At 45.7% G+C, this 14,781-nt stretch overlaps 2 protein-coding genes across 2 annotated transcripts in view; both read left to right on the top strand.

Moving 5' to 3' along the window:
- The window catches only part of zanl (zonadhesin, like), a gene marked incomplete at both ends in the record, with an annotated part of 81,781 nt that overhangs the window by 21,039 nt on the left and 45,961 nt on the right, over nucleotides 1-14,781 (top strand). The gene's annotated exons all lie outside the window — the stretch shown is intronic.
- The window catches only part of LOC308148405 (IgGFc-binding protein-like), a gene marked incomplete at both ends in the record, with an annotated part of 37,982 nt that overhangs the window by 16,770 nt on the left and 6,431 nt on the right, over nucleotides 1-14,781 (top strand). The window contains 25 exons of the mRNA XM_080521866.1: nucleotides 317-441; nucleotides 1,131-1,276; nucleotides 1,887-2,030; nucleotides 2,546-2,653; nucleotides 3,361-3,530; nucleotides 3,927-4,129; nucleotides 4,269-4,413; nucleotides 5,023-5,270; nucleotides 5,368-5,545; nucleotides 5,702-5,810; nucleotides 6,050-6,144; nucleotides 7,211-7,387; nucleotides 7,520-7,728; nucleotides 8,070-8,214; nucleotides 9,062-9,255; nucleotides 9,354-9,495; nucleotides 9,751-9,995; nucleotides 10,612-10,760; nucleotides 11,189-11,327; nucleotides 11,493-11,634; nucleotides 11,830-12,029; nucleotides 12,119-12,257; nucleotides 13,018-13,134; nucleotides 13,501-13,625; nucleotides 14,315-14,460. Coding sequence (XP_080377992.1) covers nucleotides 317-441; nucleotides 1,131-1,276; nucleotides 1,887-2,030; nucleotides 2,546-2,653; nucleotides 3,361-3,530; nucleotides 3,927-4,129; nucleotides 4,269-4,413; nucleotides 5,023-5,270; nucleotides 5,368-5,545; nucleotides 5,702-5,810; nucleotides 6,050-6,144; nucleotides 7,211-7,387; nucleotides 7,520-7,728; nucleotides 8,070-8,214; nucleotides 9,062-9,255; nucleotides 9,354-9,495; nucleotides 9,751-9,995; nucleotides 10,612-10,760; nucleotides 11,189-11,327; nucleotides 11,493-11,634; nucleotides 11,830-12,029; nucleotides 12,119-12,257; nucleotides 13,018-13,134; nucleotides 13,501-13,625; nucleotides 14,315-14,460 — 3,940 coding nt within the window. The remainder of the gene's footprint in view (nucleotides 1-316; nucleotides 442-1,130; nucleotides 1,277-1,886; nucleotides 2,031-2,545; nucleotides 2,654-3,360; nucleotides 3,531-3,926; nucleotides 4,130-4,268; nucleotides 4,414-5,022; nucleotides 5,271-5,367; nucleotides 5,546-5,701; nucleotides 5,811-6,049; nucleotides 6,145-7,210; nucleotides 7,388-7,519; nucleotides 7,729-8,069; nucleotides 8,215-9,061; nucleotides 9,256-9,353; nucleotides 9,496-9,750; nucleotides 9,996-10,611; nucleotides 10,761-11,188; nucleotides 11,328-11,492; nucleotides 11,635-11,829; nucleotides 12,030-12,118; nucleotides 12,258-13,017; nucleotides 13,135-13,500; nucleotides 13,626-14,314; nucleotides 14,461-14,781) is intronic.

Raw genomic sequence — 14,781 nt, 5'->3', positions numbered from 1 at the left:
AAACCTACGACAAGTTTCTTGAGAAGTATTGTCGTACATATGGCGTCGTAATTAAAAACAGAAGACAATGTTAAACCACAGTGGATGTGACAGGTACACAGACACATTTTTTCACAAAATGATAATAAGTATCTTGTGTCGGTGTAGATTCACTTTGAACGACGCGTTTAAAAAAACAATGTAAAGGTTTCTGTCAAAGTCTAAAGTCCACGTTTATCACAACAAGCACTTCAAGTCCAACTGAAACACTTAAAGAAAGCCGTCATATTCATATTCCACACAGTGTTTTGATGGGCTCTTGTTGGTTCCTGTGCAGGTCCGTTGTTCTCTGTGGAGGGGAAGAACGAGGAGAGGGGGGTAGCAGGTGTGTCCTACCTGAGGAAGCTCTACGTCACCGTGGATGGAGTCACAGTGACTCTGATGAAGGGCCGGAGAATTCTGGTCAGTAATCACAGAAACACTGGAAACAATCCCAGCAGCACGGGAAGAGGTTTTATCTCCATACGAGCAGAAAGCTTTTATAAGCTGTCAATAAGAGAAGTGGGGAGCTGATACATGTGCAGAGCTGGCCAGCTGGAGCTCCGTCACCATCAGCCCTAATCCTGCTCAGTCTTTAAATGACGTCTCAAAGCCTTGTTCTCTTCACCTTCTCACTTCATCCTCTTCTTTTCTTCCTCTTCAACACCACAATCCCAGAAGTCTACAGCTTTTCCTACGCTTGTTGTTTGATCTGTGGTCAGATCAAACGATTTCACTGTCACTTAGTCTGAAATCCTTGAAATTGTAAAATTGAACCCTGTTGTTATAAAATGTTTGGAACCTTTTCATTTTAGCAGATTTTTTAAAGAGCAATAGCAAACATAACTATCTGCCACTTGTTGAGGGAAAGGGGAACCAAAATCACGTTCTTCTGTCAGAGAAGATGCTTTTGTTCCACTTATGTTGTCTTTTCTTACGTGTACAAAGCATATAATCCAGTTTGTAGTTTCTATTATTATGACAAGTGTGGCATGTTTTCAGAATCCTGCACAACATGTACATTTCTCAATGTCCAGCTTGACTTGAACATGAAAGGATTGTTTGTATGATCTCACTTTAATATTCTCTGTTTGTGTGTCTCTGTGGGACAGGTGAATGGTGTCCGGGTGGCCCTCCCTCACTCCCTGCCCCCCCTCATGTCTCTGAGCATCGCCGGCCAGTTTGTCACCCTGCAGACCTCCTTCGGTCTGAGGGTCCGCTGGGATGGAAACCATTACGCCCAGATCTCAGTGCCCAGGTGAGGCTCTAGTGTCTGATTATGTCAGATGAACCAAGCACTTTGAATTTCTTTAGCTGTTGGCTTTGTGCTATAAACATTTCCAAAGTTTTTTTGCTACTTCGGAACAATACAAACTATTGAAATAATGTATTTGTTCTGAAGTTCAAACAAAATGGGGCGGTTGATTCAAGAGAAACATCTTAAGATCAATCAAGATCAATTTTGATCAATATCCCGAAATCAGTTCCTGACTCAACACTGTAAAAGAGTCAAAACCGTGAGAACATGTTGAAAGGAAGTGTATGAATGAGTCAAGAAGACAAAACCAGGAATATAAAGTGTATTGTATTATAATATTCATCAAAATGACTTGGTTCTCCTCATTTTAATATCGATAAGAGAATATGCAGTTTGTGTAAAATGAGCCCAGCATCAGTGCAAAACAGCTGCAATGCTACAGATCATCTCTTTGTAATGAATCCTCTGGATCCCGCTATGGTCCTGTATGGCTCACTGATTACTCCTGAACAGTCGCACACATTTGTTAGAAGATCAGTGTTTGGTCCTGTAAATCTTCTTAAGACGTCTTCCTGAAAGCTGCTAATCCTTCTGGTGTCTGTGCCTGCAGCTCGTACTTCGACCAGATGTGCGGCCTGTGTGGAGACTACGATGGGAGACCAGAGAACGACTTCTCCAGACCAGATGGCTCTGTGGTGGGAAACGCCAACGACTTTGGGAACAGCTGGCAGACAGAAGAGGACGAAGACGACTCGTGAGTCTCTATACCTTCATCTGCATTCTGGCATCTGTGGAGGGATGGATGAAAGGATGGATGGAAGGATGGGTGGATGGGTGGATGGATGTGTAAAGAGCTCACATATCTGTATTTTGGATTAAAAATATGTTTGTGTCACATGGAAGTGAAGCGTATTTTTTAATAGCTGATGTAGAATTACTAGATTCCAAATGTTTGTTTTTCCAGCTGCTTTATGTTTGTATGTTTGACGGCGAATGATATTAGAGTCTTATTTTAATTGTGAAGTTATGGGTGCATTCGTTCTTCTTATGTCTACAAACTGTGAATGAAAATGTCTTTGTTTTTGAGAGAACCTGGAGATTTACAAAATAACCGACAACCTTCTATTTGTCACTGATTTTTATAGAATAAAGACTGAGTGATAAAAGTATTACATGTGTGGATATTTGGGAGTTTCTACAATGTAGATTAAATAAATCACTTTGCAGTCAGAGCTGATTGAGAAACAATCTTTGTGTTGGTTTGACCAGGTGTACCGAAGGGTCTCAGCCTGACCCCGACTGTGACCCCAAGCTGGAGGCTGAGGTGGTGAAACCGGACAAATGTGGCAAAATTACTGCCACGACTGGACCCTTCAGGTGAGACCTGAACTCACCTGCTCCAGACATGACGTACATCTAAACCAGCCACAACCTTCTCCTCTGAGTCTTTTTCTCTTTCTCTTTTGATTTTGCTTTCTGCTTCTTATTGGACTTTATTTCCTCCACTGAACTCCAAAATATAAAACTTTGTTCTTGCAGAGGCTCAGCTCTTCTTCCAAACATTGCAAAGAAAACTCAAACAATATTGCATCCAAACCCTCATTAAATCACTGTGTCTGCCCAATGATCCATCTCCAGCAGCATGAATTCAAGCTTATCACAGGCTGGCTGCACATGCAAGGTGACGCCTGATTGATTTTACGTGAGAGAACTCACGTGTAGTTTGAGCTTTGAAATCGCTGGCTTCCAGATCACTTTGTTTGGCTCTGGGTCCAAAGGTCCAAGCTGACCTGAGCCGCGTCAGCACTTGTTTATCTGTAAGGTGGGGCCGTATTACACTGGACAAAGGCTGTCTGATGGAGTGTGAATGCCTCAGTGGTTATTTACTACATGTTTTACTCCTGCACACTCCCGTTGGAGAACACCCTGTCCATGAAGCCTTTCTTACAACAAACCATTCAAATCAGGCAGAGTTTGAAAAAGATTGGTTGACTTGGACAAAGTCCAGTGCTAAAAAGTACCACGTCATGTAGTCGTTTCCAGTAGAAGGATGTGACCTGGATGGTTTTCCTGTGCTCTTTCAGGGAGTGTCACAAAGTGGTGGATCCCACGCCGTTCTTCCAGAGCTGTGTGTTTGACATGTGTCAGTTCTTCGGCCAGCAGCATGTGCTGTGCGACCAGCTGCAGGCCTACACGGACGCCTGCCTGAGCGCCGGAGCCAAAGTCCACCCGTGGAGGACTCCAGACTTCTGCCGTAAGTCCCCCGCACAGCAAAGTCCTCTTTACATCTCTGCACGTTACTCTGCAATGTCATATTCTGCAAGAATAACTCCACACTGGAAAGGACATGTCAAATGAAATGAAGGTGGATTGTTGTTAACATGACTTTATGAGGTACCTTGAACCATCCTGAACCATCCTGTTCAAGGCTCCAGCACATATCATAACCATGACATCATTGCCAGCATACCTATGGACAAAGATTTGGCCCAAATAATTCTTCAAATGTGTTTTTTTGACTTCTTTTCTTAGAATTGGTGTCAGTTATCTAAAGATGTCCTTCCCCACACTAGCACAGCAGCTAACGGCACTCAGGTGTTAAACAGAAGAAGTTCACTGATTCACCTTTTTCCTCTTGTCCCCCTCGCAGCCCTGAAATGTCCTCCCGATAGTTCCTACTCCCTGTGTGTGAGCTCGTGTCCGGAGACGTGTCTGGGTGTGGTGGGACCACCAGGATGTGAGGACGTGTGTGTGGAGGGATGTCAGTGTGACCCAGGCTTCATCCTCAGCGATGACAAATGTGTGGCGCTGAAGGACTGCGGCTGTGTGGACCACAGTGGAAGTTATCACCCTGTGAGTGGAAACAGCCCCAAACAACAGCCCACACACACCTCATGGTCCCCCGGCCACATCCCACTGGTGGCAGGGTGGCTGTATGACACAAGCAACCAGTGAAGGAGCATCCATGTGATTGGTGCTGTGTGTTTGTCAGGCGGGTGATGACTGGTACCTGGAGGGTTGTGAGCAGAAGTGTGAGTGTCTCAGTGGAGGTGTGATCCAGTGCCAGAACACCACCTGTGAACCAACGACTGAGAGCTGCCAGCTGCATGACGGACAATATGACTGTCGACCTCTCGGTACGTTCAACTCACAGGCTGTGAGCACATCCACACCAACCATCCCAGTCACAACCTTCCTGTATACAGGGCTATCACTCCATCCTGGTCTGAGGGGGTCCCTCCAGCAAGAACCACATTCATGGTTCATGTGTTTCTCCACAGAGTCCATGTCCTCACTGGTTCTGATCAGGTGTCCATAGTTGAGTCAGATTCTCCTCACTGCATGTCTGCTAGGTAGCGTCACCACGTGATGCTTCACGCTGTTTAGAGATCAATATGGCTGTCAGAACTGGACTGGAGGGCTCTGAGCAAGGAGGAAGTTTCTTAGTGTTCCACTTTCCAAAGAAACACAATGAGCTAACAAATGGTCTTCAACACTTCCTGCTAAAGCTGGATGTGGGATCAAGTGATCCTGTCACAAAGCATTGTGGGATGCAGATGAACCTGATCACTCTATTTCAGAATCTTCATGGAAATGGGACAGTGGGAGCTCTGGGTCAGAAACTATTCAGTCAGTTTACAATAAAGTGACATGGAAACACGGTTCTTCACAGACGGAGGTTCAAAATGTTGTTGGTTTGAGAAACCTCAGACACTGTTCAGCTGATTGCATATTTGTGTGGACAGGAAGTGGAATATGCTCCGCAAGCGGTGATCCTCACTACAACACCTTTGATAAACACACCCACCACTACATGGGGGCCTGCTCCTACACGCTCACCAAACCCTGCAACGCCTCCTCGGACATGCCCTACTTCACCGTGGACACTCAGAACGAGCACCGAGGAAGCAATAAGAAGGTTTCCTACGTCCGAGCTGTGGTGGTCAACGTGAACGGCATCACGTTCATTCTGGGTAAAGGGCGTAAAGTTCAGGTATGTATAACCTGTAACCTATTAATCTGAAGCTCTGCGTTATTCCTGCTGTTTGGGGAGAAACAGCTCAAATGTCATAAACTGTGTTGTTCTGCAGGTCAATGGGACAGCGGTCGTACCACCAGTCACTCACATCAGTGGAGTTAAGATCTACTTCAGTGGAAAGTTTGTTGTCCTTGAGACAACCTTCGGCCTGAGGGTGAGATTTGATGGGAACCACCACGCTGACGTCTCTGTGCCGACGTCCTACAGTGGCCTTCTGTGTGGCCTGTGTGGTAAGAATGATAACATCTCCATGTCCTCATGAGCTATTAAGCACATGAAGTGATTCCTTCTGCTTCCACTCAAGTTCAAGAGAATCACAAAACCTCTCCACAGACGTCCCTGAAAGTCTTTTGCCCAACTGAGCTCAGTGTTTGCTGCTCCAACAGGAAACTTTAATGGAAACTCCAAAGACGACAACCTGAAACCAGATAATACACCTGCTGCTAACACCAACGAGCTGGGAGAGAGCTGGCAGGTTCCTGACCCCCGGCCAGAGTGAGTCCCTCACTGCTCACCTGCTCATCGACACCACCCTCTGATCTGTACCCTGGATCAGAGATGTCAAACTCTTCTTAGCTTCAGTATAATAACCTACAAACACTGACAACTCAACAGCTTTTCTTTCTTTTTATAAAAAAAGTGCATTGACTGACACTCGTCATCAGGAGAAAATATGTGACAAATGTAGAAATGGACTTTTGACAGCTTTGAATAACACACCACTTTCTCTCCAGCTGTTCTCACGGAGGAGGAGAGGAAGACTGTGATGACAAAGTGGAGGAAGAAGCCCAGAAACCCACCAGCTGTGGAATGATCACTGATCCCACTGGTATGAACACACACACACACACACACACACACACACACACACACACACACACACACACACACACACACACACACACACACACACACACACACACACACACACACACACACACACACTCCAGAAAATGACCCCACGGGTGCAAATTTACACACTGTAGTACATCAAAATGACCAGTGGGGACGCTGTCCAAAACACACTTCTGAAAATTTTGACTGCATGAGGTCCATCAAAAAAATCACACTCGGCTAATCAGGAGGCCATTTTCTATTGATTACAATGCTTGTACCTGTGGGGACTGGGTTTTGGGAAAAATTGGACCTCATGCGGTGAGTGAAATCTCAGGTTATGGTCCCCATCAGAACTGATATACACACACACACACACACACACACACACACACACACACACACACACACACACACACACACACACACACACACACACACACACGCACACACACACACTCTCACACTCTCACACACACACACACACACACACACACACACACACACACACACACACACACACACACACACACACACACACACACACACACACACACACACTCTCACACACACACACACACACTCTCACACTCTCACACACACACACACACACACACACACACACACACACACACACACACACACACACACACACACACACACACACACACACACACACACACACACACACACACACACACACACACACACACTCTCACACACACACACACACACTCTCACACTCTCACACACACACACACACACACACACACACACACACACACACACACACACACACACACACACACACACACACACACACACACACACACACACACACTCTCACACTCTCACACACACACACACACACACACACACACACACACACACACACACACACACACACACACACACACACACACACACACACACACACAACTTGGGAATGCACTGTGTTGCTCAAGGAGCCTTCAACATAAATGGAAATAAAATCCAATGACCAACTGTCAATGAATCCCACCTTTTCATGTGGTTCTCCTCTCCTCTGGCTTCGTCCTCAGGCGTCTTTAAGCCCTGCCATGCTGTAGTACCTCCGGAGCCTTACTTTGGAAACTGCGTGTACGACATGTGTGCCACTGGAGGTGAGACGGTGGCGCTGTGCCAGGCCATCCAGACCTACGCCGACTTGTGCGCCGCTGCAGGAGTCAACATCGCATGGAGAAACAACACCTTCTGTCGTAAGTCTGACTGCTGCTCAGCTCATCACTGTGCAAGCTTACCAAGGACACCAAATCCTTTGAGTTTAGTGACATGTAGTTTTTGAGGAGCCTGAAAGCAGCGGTTGAGCCCAACCTCTCCCCTCCTCCCAGCTGTGAAGTGCCCCTCAGGCAGTCATTACCGCCCGTGTGGCCCGGCCTGCTCCCAGCCCAGCTGTCAGAACCCTGCAGGACCCGGCGGTCCCTGTAACCAGCCCTGTGTGGAGGGATGCTTCTGCAACGAGGGCCTCATCCAGAGCGGAGACAAATGTGTGCCTCTGGACCAGTGTGGATGTACTGATGACGATGGGAACTACCGGCCGGTAAGTGTGCTTCAAGGCAGAGTCACAAACCTGATGCTGATAGTAGCTTTTCGTTTTGCACAGTATCAAACACAAAACAAGCACAGAGGTGAAAAGCCCTAATGGTTCATTTAAGCGTGGACTCTACAACTGCTGAGGATAAATCAGACTATAATAAAGAGTTTGACTACATTTTGTGGTAACGAGATGACAAACCTTCATTATTAAGACAATGACATTCATGGATTCAACCTTCAGCCAGTTCAGCCACATTGTGTTGAATAGTAATGAAATGCTGAATGAGAGACAATGAGGGTCACCAGCAAACACCAGTGACCTGCTGCTTTTGTGTGCATGTTCAGGTTGGAGACACTTGGTTCACGGAGTCGGACTGCTCTGAACGCTGTAAATGTGCCGGCAATCACAACATCACCTGCGAGCCGTGGCAGTGCAGTCCTGCACAGGAGTGCAAAGTGGTGGAGGGAGTGCTGGACTGTCACTCCACAGGTGAGGACGGAGGGTCCACACCTCCATCAATCAGGACAACAGGAAATACAATTACTATAGGACACGAGTGGATACAAAATATGAAAACACATAAGCAAAAATACACATATTTTATATGAATGCCCGATGTGGGAGGGAGCCGTTAATAAAATTTGTGTAGCACCGGAAACAACACAGTCTTCTCACGGAAATTTAACCAAGAATTCCGAATAAGCAAGCATGAGCAATGGTAGAAAGGAAAAGAATGTCTTTTAAGCAGGAAAAAACCTGATCCACCAGACTGAGATGTGGAGGATTTCTGTAGAACCAGATTCAGAAGTAGCTGCTGTTCAAAGCCATGTTCGGGGTGGGGGGGGTCAAACACAACAAAACCACAACCAAGCCACCCAATAAATCTTTTTCTAACTTCATTTTAAATGCAGTGCCTTTATAGTTTCATGATTCACTCGTCTTTTCCTGACAGCAAATGTTTTTTCTTCCAGTAAACGTGTTGTTTTATCTCTTTCTGTACAGAACCAACTCCTGGACCCACCACTCCTAAACCCAGTCCTGGACCCACCACTCCTAAACCCAGTCCTGGTCCCACCACTCCTAAACCCAGTCCTGGACCCACCACTCCTAAACCCAGTCCTGGACCCACCACTCCTAAACCCAGTCCTGGACCCACCACTCCTAAACCCAGTCCTGGACCCACCACTCCTAAGCCCACAACAACCAAGCCCCCCAGTAAGTGTTTTTGTAACTTAATTTTAAATACAGTGCATTTCTAAATTGCTGATTCAGCATTTTCTTTAAACACATAATTTGTTCTTCCAGTTGAAATGTGTTGTTTCCCCGTCCTGTCCAGATCCATGTCCTCCTGATGCAGAGTATATAGAGTGTGGTCCAGCTTGCATCCCTACGTGTCAGGAACCCTCTACCAACTGTACTGGCTCCTGTATCACTGGCTGTTTCTGCAAACCAGGGTTTGTCTTCAGGGGTCGTCGCTGTGTGCCACTCGAGAAATGTGGTTGTCTTGATGACCACAACAACTATTATGAGGTCAGTTGTCCCTCCTGTTATTTCTCAGTGCTCTCATTCATATTGATTTGAAGACAGAATAAGTGTGATTTCTGACACACTGTTAAATGTTGTTTCAGCCTGGTGAGGTTGTGCTTGGAGATGGATGCACCAAGCTGTGTCGCTGCGCTGGAAACTACACTCTGAACTGTGTTGATAACTCCTGTGACCCCTCAGAAGAATGCAGAGATGTCAATGGCGTTGCAGGATGTTATCCAAAGGGTATTTCTAACTTCTCAAGTCATTTTAGTTCAGCTTTGGTTTTGAGTGGCAGGAAGGTGACAGGAAGGTGGTGGTTAGTACCACACATCATGGTCCAGGTACAAACTGTGGATGGATGGAGGGAGGTATGGATGGAGGGATGGATGGATGGATGGAGGGATGGATGGATGGAGGGACCAAATAACCAATCCAGTCACTGAGACACATTTATCTCAACATATCTTGTGATACAGTTTCTTCTTGTCCTTCTCTCAGATACAGCCATTTGCATAGCATCTGGTGATCCCCACTACACCACCTTTGACAGACGCAAGTACAACTTCATGGGCAACTGCAGCTACATCATGTCTGGGCCCTGCAATAAAACAGCTGTGCCCTACTTTGAAGTCCATGCAGACAATGAGAATCGCTTTAATCGACCCACCATTTCCTATGTAAAAGCTGTCCATGTGTACGTGCATGAAGTAAAGATCTCCATTCTCAAAGGCGGCACTGTGCAGGTAAGAAATGAGGGGAGGAACTGTGGAAGTGACACGTCATGGTTAAACAGACAAAAACCAAAACATTGGTCACAGTGTAAAGAAACAAAGAGTCTTTTCAGCAGGAGAAAGGTTCCGCAGAACAGACTGATGCAGAACAGAGGGACAGAACAGAGCAAGAAAAAGTCATGATGATCATTAGCAACAATCATCAATATAACTTAGGCAGATAAACAGGACTTTAACTTCCACACATCTGCTGGAATGAAAGGACATCAGGAAGAGAGCACAGAACCCAGGAGCACTGTTAACTATCATAATGACATGCAGTGGTTACTTGTACACATGCATGGAAACGTTCAAGGCCTTGAAGGAGGTTTCCCTGCAAACAGCGTTTTTCTTCCTGGTTGTCTCTGAATGTGTACACGACAGAGAATTGTTGGATTTCAGACTAATTGAAGGCACTGTAAGTTAGTAATGTCCATCTTTGAAAACAAACGAGATATCCCGAGCTGTAGTAAACTCCAGAGAACTCGAGCTGAAGAGTCCTGACATGAAGTAGTGCAGGTTATACTCAGAGAAATGTTTTTTCCTCTGTAACCACATCATAGGATTCACATGTACTTTTCTTATTCAGGTGAACGGAACCAACGTCAACCTTCCTGTGAGTCCAGCTCCTGGTGTTTCTGTGTTGAAGTCAGGAAAGCACTACACTGTGACCCTGAACTTTGGTGTGACTGTTCGCTATGATGGCAATCATTATATGGACATCAAAGTCATCAAAGAGTGAGTGAAAGCTGAACAGGATTTTCTCCACACTGTGTTACTACGTCCTTCTTACCCCAGGCAGAGATATCTGTTTGTAGTAGACCATCATCACATGGAGGTCTGAACCAAGTTGTGTCTCACGTCCAATAAAGTCACACTGACTTATTGTCCTTGAATTGGCAGCTTTCAAAACCAGCTTTGTGGACTGTGTGGAGATTATGATTTAAATGGGCAAAATGATTTCCGTAAACCTGATGGAAACTTGACGACCAACCCCAATGAATTTGGACACAGCTGGAACACTGACCCAGAGTAAGTACTGTAATCTATTGATGTGTTGATGTAATAAACTTTCAGGATTCATTACTTCAGTTAGAACAATGTGTTCTTGTAAAAGAGTTAGAAAGCTTCTCAGAGCTCCACTGAGCTGATCTCTGCACCAACAGGTGTAATAAGAAACCCAACACCACCATCCCGGGGTGCAGTCCAGACGAGCAGGAAGAGTATGAGAGCTCTGGACACTGTGGCATCCTGCTGGACAAGAACGGACCATTTGCTGTGTGTCACCGCAGAGTCAACCCCAATGTACGCACACACACACACACACACACACACACACACACACACACACACACACACACACACACACACACACACACACACACACACACACACACACACACACACACACACACACACACACACACACACTAGAAAGAAGTGTCACTCAAACTGACTGTGTGTCCCCAGGACTATTTTAAAGACTGTGTCTTTGACCTCTGTGAGCTGGATGGAGCCAGGCCCATTCTGTGTGAAGCCATTGAAGCCTATGTGAATGAGTGTCAGGACCGAGGGGTCACCATCGGACCCTGGAGGAATGAGACCTTTTGCCGTGAGTGTTGGATTATTGATTGGATGAAGGGATGTGGTGGGTTTTAATCTTGCAAGAACTGGAAACCAGTTAAATGGGCATCCTTGAAATGTTTGGTCCTTCAGGTTTCTGCTAGCAGGAAACCTTCAACCTCTTTTAAACCCTGTCTGAAGAGTTGTACCTCTAACATGGACTCCACCTGGTGTTGTCTGGCAGCACCCAGATGCCCTGCTAACAGCCACTACCAGCCCTGTGCCGACCCATGTCAGGAGACCTGCTCTGGGAAACCTCCCACCTGCAGTGGGCTGAAATGCTCTGAGGCCTGTGTGTGTGATCCTGGCTACGTCCTGAGTGCCGGCAAGTGTGTGAAGAAGACTTCCTGTGGCTGCAGACACTCCAATGGACAATACTACCAGGTACTCAGCAGTGGCTTGGTGTGTGTGTGTGTGTGTGTGTACTACTTTGAACCAGATAATACAATGTCTCTGTGTTGTTTGTGTCTCAGCCTGGAGAGGAGTTCTATGTGGAGGACTGTCAGCTCAAATGCAGATGTGATGCTCCCTTCATTACCTGCAAGGCATTTGATTGCCCCCCAATGCACGAGTGTAAAGTCCAGGATGGGGATCTGGGCTGCTATCCCTCAGGTAAGTCTCCCTCTATCCGGCAGACAGGTGGTCTCTGAGCTCTGTCCACCAAATGTACACAGTAGGATCCAGATCAGCTTGTGTTCTGACCCCTGTACTGAGGCTACAATAAGAGCAGATGACACTTTGAGGCCTTGGAGCTCCAGTCATTGTCAACAATTCCCCAATCACAAATACAATTATGTTCTGTGCATCCAATGTATTCTCAAAGATAGGCTCAACCTGGGCGTCTTTGAACCAAAGTCCCTTTAATCAGGCTTGTGACATGATAAGAAAAGCTTAAAGTATCTGCTCTTCCTAACTTGTGGTACATTTTCTACAAGAGCAGAACAGTGCCAACGAGCTAGCTTGCTCGCTGCTACTGGATTATTGGTAGCATGAAATACAAGCCATGATCTTCTTCCTGAGATGAATGTCTTTGTCCCAAGAAGGTAGAAGGTCTGAAGAGCGGCACTGTAGTGATGCTAGCAGATGTCCGACTGCACAAAAACATGAAATGTGGAGGTTTCCACTTTGAATCCTGCTTCTTACAAACATCAGGACTTTAGCTGAGTTTGGACTTAATCTGTTCTACTACAGCACAGGTCGACCGTCTTCAGGAGTATTTGACAAGTCCAGTGTCTGTGATGACGACACAGTTTAGCTGGGTTTGTGGTGAACAGTGAATGTTGAAGGCTCATTACACGGCTCGACAAATGGATGCAGGATGTGGTGCAGCTTGGTGGAGTTGAGGCACCTTGTTCCTCTCTTTCTCTCTCAGGGTCTCAGGACTGTGTGGTTTCTGGAGACCCTCACTACACCACCTTTGATGACAAGTTCTATACCTTCATGGGAACCTGCACATATACACTGGCCAGAAACTGCAAGAATAACACAGGTAAGAAAGGTTGTCAATCTATTCATAGAGTCATAGGATGTATCATCAACAAACCTACGACAAGTTTCTTGAGAAGTATTGTCGTACATATGGCGTCGTAATTAAAAACAGAAGACAATGTTAAACCACAGTGGATGTGACAGGTACACAGACACATTTTTACACAAAATGATAATAAGTATCTTGTGTCGGTGTAGATTCACTTTGAACGACGCGTTTAAAAAAACAATGTAAAGGTTTCTGTCAAAGTCTAAAGTCCACGTTTATCACAACAAGCACTTCAAGTCCAACTGAAACACTTAAAGAAAGCCGTCATATTCATATTCCACACAGTGTTTTGATGGGCTCTTGTTGGTTCCTGTGCAGGTCCGTGGTTCTCTGTGGAGGGGAAGAACGAGGAGAGGGGGGTAGCAGGTGTGTCCTACCTGAGGAAGCTCTACGTCACCGTGGATGGAGTCACAGTGACTCTGATGAAGGGCCGGAGAATTCTGGTCAGTAATCACAGAAACACTGGAAACAATCCCAGCAGCACGGGAAGAGGTTTTATCTCCATACGAGCAGAAAGCTTTTATAAGCTGTCAATAAGAGAAGTGGGGAGCTGATACATGTGCAGAGCTGGCCAGCTGGAGCTCCGTCACCATCAGCCCTAATCCTGCTCAGTCTTTAAATGACGTCTCAAAGCCTTGTTCTCTTCACCTTCTCACTTCATCCTCTTCTTTTCTTCCTCTTCAACACCACAATCCCAGAAGTCTACAGCTTTTCCTACGCTTGTTGTTTGATCTGTGGTCGGATCAAAGGATTTCACTGTCACTTAGTCTGAAATCCTTGAAATTGTAAAATTGAACCCTGTTGTTATAAAATGTTTGGAACCTTTTCATTTTAGCAGATTTTTTAAAGAGCAATAGCAAACATAACTATCTGCCACTTGTTGAGGGAAAGGGGAACCAAAATCACGTTCTTCTGTCAGAGAAGATGCTTTTGTTCCACTTATGTTGTCTTTTCTTACGTGTACAAAGCATATAATCCAGTTTGTAGTTTCTATTATTATGACAAGTGTGGCATGTTTTCAGAATCCTGCACAACATGTACATTTCTCAATGTCCAGCTTGACTTGAACATGAAAGGATTGTTTGTATGATCTCACTTTAATATTCTCTGTTTGTGTGTCTCTGTGGGACAGGTGAATGGTGTCCGGGTGGCCCTCCCTCACTCCCTGCCCCCCCTCATGTCTCTGAGCATCGCCGGCCAGTTTGTCACCCTGCAGACCTCCTTCGGTCTGAGGGTCCGCTGGGATGGAAACCATTACGCCCAGATCTCAGTGCCCAGGTGAGGCTCTAGTGTCTGATTATGTCAGATGAACCAAGCACTTTGAATTTCTTTAGCTGTTGGCTTTGTGCTATAAACATTTCCAAAGTTTTTTTGCTACTTCGGAACAATACAAACTATTGAAATAATGTATTTGTTCTGAAGTTCAAACAAAATGGGGCGGTTGATTCAAGAGAAACATCTTAAGATCAATCAAGATCAATTTTGATCAATATCCCGAAATCAGTTCATGACTCAACATTGTAAAAGAGTCAAAACCGTGAGAACATGTTGAAAGGAAGTGTATGAATGAGTCAAGAAGACAAAACCAGCAATATAAAG

The sequence above is a fragment of the Blennius ocellaris genome (assembly GCF_963422515.1).
Source record: "Blennius ocellaris genome assembly, contig: SCAFFOLD_74, whole genome shotgun sequence".
Classification (NCBI taxonomy): Eukaryota; Metazoa; Chordata; class Actinopteri; order Blenniiformes; family Blenniidae; genus Blennius; species Blennius ocellaris.
Note: the sequence above shows the minus strand (reverse complement) of the source record. Positions and strands in the feature narration are given on the sequence as shown.